Here is a 5,596-nt window from a genome sequence, read left to right as displayed (position 1 = left end):
GGGTGTGTGCACTTTTAATAAAACTTCAAAAACACTAATATTGTAAATAATTGCTACAATTTAAAATATATGTTTTCTATTTGAATATACTGCATACTTTGAAAAACTGTACTTTCAGCAGCCGTTACTTTAGTGTTAGAAGAAATCATAGTATTTATTAAATATTACATACTATTTTTGCATTTATCGATTTAATGCATCCTGAATAAAACGATGGTGAGAAAAATACTGGCCCCACACCGTACAAACAAACACACACAAACTATTGTTTTATAGAAAATATTTAATACAAATACCCTTACCATGAGTCCACAGTTCACCATTATCATCTATCATCTTAGTCATTTTTTGATATTAGGCCACATTGGATCATTGGATCTTTCTAAAGATACAGCTCACGTGCGCGCGCACTCCCTCTCTCTCTCTCTCTCTTTGTCTTTCTCACGATGTTTCCAACCCACCACCCACCCTCAGGTGAGAAAGCAAGGCTGTAAAGCATCTCTCACACATTTATGTTTGTGTTCCCAGTCTGTAACTTCGTTTTCATTATAAACAAACAAAAAGTTAGTCCAGGTGACGTTTACGTCAATTCGGGGAATGATATAGCGTCTTCGGTCAAAGTTAATTGACTTTCCCTGGAGCTGCAGGGAAGTTGAATTTGTTTTTTTTTGTTTTTTTTTTGGCGTTTCTTCCGCGCCGAGCAAGATTGCGCGTAAATCGCAGCGCGAGGCGCGCCCGGTGCTGTCGAGACTGGGCGTCAGAGCGCGGGTGATCGCCACGGGCGTGCTGGGTGTTGTCATGGTGCTGGTGCTGGTTATTCTCATCCCGGTGCTGGTCAACGCGGCGGGATCCGACCCGCGCTACGAGATGCTCGGCGCGTGCCGCATGGTGTGCGATCCGTACGGAACAAAGTCTCCATCATCAGCACCGACAGACAACCGCTTGGTTCAGTCCCCACCAACTTTCATTCGCGGTGCGAAAGGAGAGCAAGGGCGCTCGGGAAGGATCGGTCCGAGGGGTCAACCTGGTCCGCCGGGTCCACCCGGACCTCCAGGTCCACCTGGGGTCATCGGGGAACCGGGGCCACCAGGATTACCCGGTCCGCCCGGAGTCACCGGTGTCATAAGTGCGGCGACGTACAGCACCGTGCCCAAAATCGCCTTCTACGCGGGACTCAAAAAACAACACGAGGGCTACGAGGTGCTGAAGTTTGACGATGTGGTCACTAACCTGGGCAATCACTATGACCCCACCAGCGGTAAATTCACCTGCTCCATCCCAGGGATCTACTTTTTCGTGTATCACGTATTAATGAGAGGAGGTGACGGGACCAGCATGTGGGCTGATCTGTGCAAGAATAACCAGGTAGCTCATAAATCCAGCAGTCACAAGTTATTTACTTACCAATCAACTAGTCCATCTATCTAATTTTTAATATTTTTAAATATTCCAAATAAATGTATACAAATAATAATAAACGTGCATTTTATTCATGTAATATTTTCTAATAATGATTTATTGTATTTAATGAAAAAATATTTTTTAAAAAGGCTCATACGTTTTATTTATGCAACAATTAGTCTGAATTAATATAGGAACATCACACAACGTAAATATTGTAATTTACATTCATTCAACATTTAGCTCGGAAATTGAAATCAGAAATATTTTATTTAAAAAAATGCTCACGTTCATGGAAAAAACTAAATGTTGTCTCGTCTTCAGAAAATACTGCTTTAGGAAAAAATAAATATTTTAAGGCGCAATTATAACTTGATGTGCACGTATTTAATGGGATGAATTGAGTATTTCCTGCATCTAACGCCTAATAATTTTCCTGCAGGTGCGCGCCAGTGCAATAGCGCAGGATGCAGATCAGAACTATGACTACGCCAGCAACAGCGTGATTTTACACCTGGAGCCTGGAGATGAGATCTACATTAAACTAGACGGAGGCAAAGCGCACGGAGGAAACAACAACAAATACAGCACGTTTTCAGGCTTCATGGTCTACGCCGATTAACGGCCGTGGCACGGACCGCACTTTTCATTTCTGACATCCCAACGTCATCAGAGCGAGGTCACAAAAAAAGTTTAACCCTCAAGCTTTTGACAACTCATCAGCGCAGAGGACTAAAAACAACCGAACGTCCGAGCGGAAATAACTGAACGGCTGCACATCTCGAAGCATGAGAACACATCCACACACAAATTAGTTTTTAGAAAAATCACTGTGATTTAGAAAAAAACATCTTACAGCGTAACACCGATGATTGTAGTATGTTTATTGGGAGATTAATTGGACGTGAAAGCAGAAAATCGTTTAACATCATTCCATATGTGCCTACCTTACATGGACACATGGCTGATCAGAAGAGGCTGTTACAGAGCACCCGCCATTAGCACGGATGTATAGTTCAGATTACATTTTATGAGTCATTTCTCTGTCTGCGCACACACGTTGTCGCATTCAAGCCGCAGTTCTGTACCGTTTTACATAAATGTCTTCATTTAAAAATATGATCGCCGTCTGGTATATGCAGTGTCATCAAAAAATTGTGAATAAAATATATTGTATGATTTGCATGCGTGTATAAATTTGCCATAAAACTAAAAGCTCTGTATAGTGCAGTGCAGCAATCAACGAAAGCAACTGCGAAATATCCTAGTAATGTCATCATTTGTAATATTCAGCTATTTCTTTAAAAGCACTAAACGGTATACGACTGTGTAAAATAGTCCTACATCTATACATTAAAAAAGGAAGTCGGTTTTTCATGTTGAAGCACAGAAAAAATAAACGGGAAAGATCAATTAACAAGCCATCTTTTTATAAGTAAGTTTTTTTTTTTAAGTAATAACCTTGCGGTTAACAGAGCACCTGACAGTGTCGTTATTTTACTAGAGAAGTCACTGTGAGCGGCCACCTGCTCCTGAGAAACCCATCTCTCTTTCCCGCCCAGACGCATGCCTTCAAAGGATCAGAAGTGCTGTGAAACATCAGGCTTGCCAAAGAACAAATGTGTACAGCAAGCAGTCTTACTTTCAGGCATATGGTCAAACTCGATCAACTCAGACTGTATGTTCAAACTGGTTGAGATGTTTGCAGCTACACAATATCGAAAAAGAAAATCTGCATCCGCTTATTAGGATGCGCACGAGCTAATTAGTAAGTAACGTAGTCGCCTACTTTCCACGACTCAGAGCCATGTTTTTATTTTACCCACTTTTTTTGTGGCAAGAGAACTTTGATCATTGGAGACTGGTCAATATTTGATTTGAATATTCTGGTTAGTGTTAAACTTCACGTGTGACCAATGGGTCTCAAAGGTTTTTTCTCGGCATTAATGGTTCCACGATGAAACCATTCCACCGCACAAAAAGATTCTTAAAATATTCTTCACGCTAAAAAAATAGTTCTTTTAAAAACTGTTCACTGAAAGGTTCTTTGGGGAACTCACAATGGCTACAAAAACCCCCTTTTACACCCTCGTTTAAATTATACCCTCTTTTTAATATTTTTAACAGTGCATTTGAATTAACGCTAAACGAAGTAAAGATTTTAGCACCAAAAATTAACAGTTCAGTTAATTTAGTTAATAACAGTTCCTAACAATAAAAATCAGAAATCAATTTTTGGTATGTTAACTTTAAAGAATGAAATCGATTTTTAAGGCAGCAGGTTTATTTAAATGTCAGCCATTGTTTAGGGTTCTCGATCAGTATTTTGTCCACCTGGTTCTGAGTGATGCCTCGGGACAGCATTTTGGGAACAATATTCTTCAGGATGTGGGAGAAGCCATGACCGCCGTACTTGGTCAGTCGGTGCTTGGTGTGGATATCATGGGCTACGAGGATTCTGTCTTCATAACCTTCTCTGATCAGGAAAGCCAAGCTAGTGCAACGAGACAAAAGTACTCTCAACGATCTGTTGACGACTTTATATAAAATGGAAAGTCTCATTAAATATCAGCATTAATCAGACTGGCATGTATATACCATATAATCGTATACTGATGATTCATTTACTGAGAAACAGAGGCAGATGTTTATGACCCATTTAGTGTAATGTATTGGCTTCTGTTCTATTCACAGATACTTACGTCTGAACTCTCTGGCTGTCGTTGGGCATGTCAACATCAGCGTTGAACTGGTAATTCAGCACCTCGGTGCCAAAAAGGTCATATTCAAGGTAGCTCCCCATCTTTGCAAACTCCAGCAATTCTCGTAGATCATATATGCTCCTATGAGAGAGACCCACATTAGCGTTAAGTGCACTTTTTAGACACAATGGTTTTTTTTTTATTAAAAACCGAAAGAGTTGTTGCATGACCATAGTGTAGTATGTTTATCGCCTGTATTTAGCTTTTTACCTCAAGACATCAAATTTGTGAGTATCATGATGAACATTTGAAAGCCTTATGTTGGATTTTTTTCCATCTCTCCTTACCTGTCAAGATGAGACATGACTGTTTTGGAGATATCTCCACCTGCTTCTTGCAGAATGCGGATGGCCTCCCCGGGAGCGTCTTTGTGTCGTCCTGGGTGGATGATAACCGGGCAGCCGAGCTGAGTCTGAGCATGAGCGGTGGCTCGCAGTACCTTCTTCTCGCTCTCTGTGATTGGCCAGCTTGTACCAATCTCTCCAATCACACCACAGCGGATATCTGTACCATCTGCACCGTGGGCCACCTCATTGACAATGATATCAGTCAGCTTGAGGAAAAAAAAAGACAAAAATGAGAACAAATCATTTGTTCATTAACAATTTTCACAACGTATATTACTAGCGGTCGAAAGTTTATAGCAACTTATTTGTTTTTTATTATTTTAAAGGTCATTCTCTGAAGTTCACAAAGGCAGCATTTATAAAAACTACAGAAAGAAACTCTAATATTGTTCAAATATATTACTGTTAGAAAATTATGCCATATTTAACTTATCCCCAAGCCATCCTAGGTTTATATGATTTTCTTCTTTCAGACAAACACAGTCTGAGTTTTATCCTGGATCTTCCGAGCTTGTTAATGCTGGTGGATGGTGGCCATGATTTTGAGGCTCCACAAATCGGATAGATCCACAATTACTGTTTTGGAAAACTAAACTATAAGCCTCCGTTTACCACATGAAGCGGACTGATGGGTTTTTGTAATATTAATAGTTTTTAAATTATAAGTCAGCCAAGAAGCCAGAAGACGATATGGACATGGTGGGGGTGAGTAAAATATGGTGTAATTTTCATTTTTGGGTGATCTATTCCTTTAAACCAGTGGTTCTCAACTCCTCGAGGCCCACCGCTCTGCACAGTTTTTATGTCTCTCTTATTTAACACACCTGATTCAGATAATTAGCTAGTTAGGAGAGAGATCCATTAACTGAGTGTGTCAGATAAGAGAGACATACAAGATGTGCAAAGACGTGGGATGGAGTTGAGTGGACTGGAGCTGATAATCACTGCCTTAGACTGAACTTAATACCTAAATTTAACAACTACCTTACAAATTATGAATAAGTAGCAGCTGCTTAAAATGTCTGTAGAAACCAAGAAAAACTACCATTCCAAAGTATGAGGAAAGATAACTGAAAAATATATTTT

At 40.1% G+C, this 5,596-nt stretch overlaps 2 protein-coding genes across 3 annotated transcripts in view; one reads left to right on the top strand and one right to left on the bottom strand.

Moving 5' to 3' along the window:
* Positions 1–394: 394 nt before the first annotated feature.
* LOC122361894 (complement C1q-like protein 3) lies at positions 395–2,598 on the top strand. Its single transcript, XM_043263064.1, has 2 exons — positions 395–1,365; positions 1,844–2,598. Exons 1-2 carry the CDS (start codon positions 799–801, stop codon positions 2,021–2,023), a joined length of 747 nt encoding a protein of 248 aa, XP_043118999.1. The 5' UTR covers positions 395–798; the 3' UTR covers positions 2,024–2,598.
* Positions 2,271–5,596, bottom strand: part of LOC122361893 (phosphotriesterase-related protein) — a 23,929-nt gene continuing 20,603 nt past the window's right edge. For both annotated transcript variants that reach the window (XM_043263063.1, XM_043263062.1), the window contains exons 3-5: positions 4,451–4,716; positions 4,104–4,244; positions 2,271–3,895 (exon numbers count right to left, since the gene is read on the bottom strand). In XM_043263063.1, coding sequence (XP_043118998.1) covers positions 3,685–3,895; positions 4,104–4,244; positions 4,451–4,716 — 618 coding nt within the window. In that variant the 3' untranslated portion in view covers positions 2,271–3,684. The remainder of the gene's footprint in view (positions 3,896–4,103; positions 4,245–4,450; positions 4,717–5,596) is intronic.

This window comes from Puntigrus tetrazona, chromosome 17, assembly GCF_018831695.1.
Source record: "Puntigrus tetrazona isolate hp1 chromosome 17, ASM1883169v1, whole genome shotgun sequence".
Classification (NCBI taxonomy): domain Eukaryota; kingdom Metazoa; phylum Chordata; class Actinopteri; order Cypriniformes; family Cyprinidae; genus Puntigrus; species Puntigrus tetrazona.
Note: the sequence above shows the minus strand (reverse complement) of the source record. Positions and strands in the feature narration are given on the sequence as shown.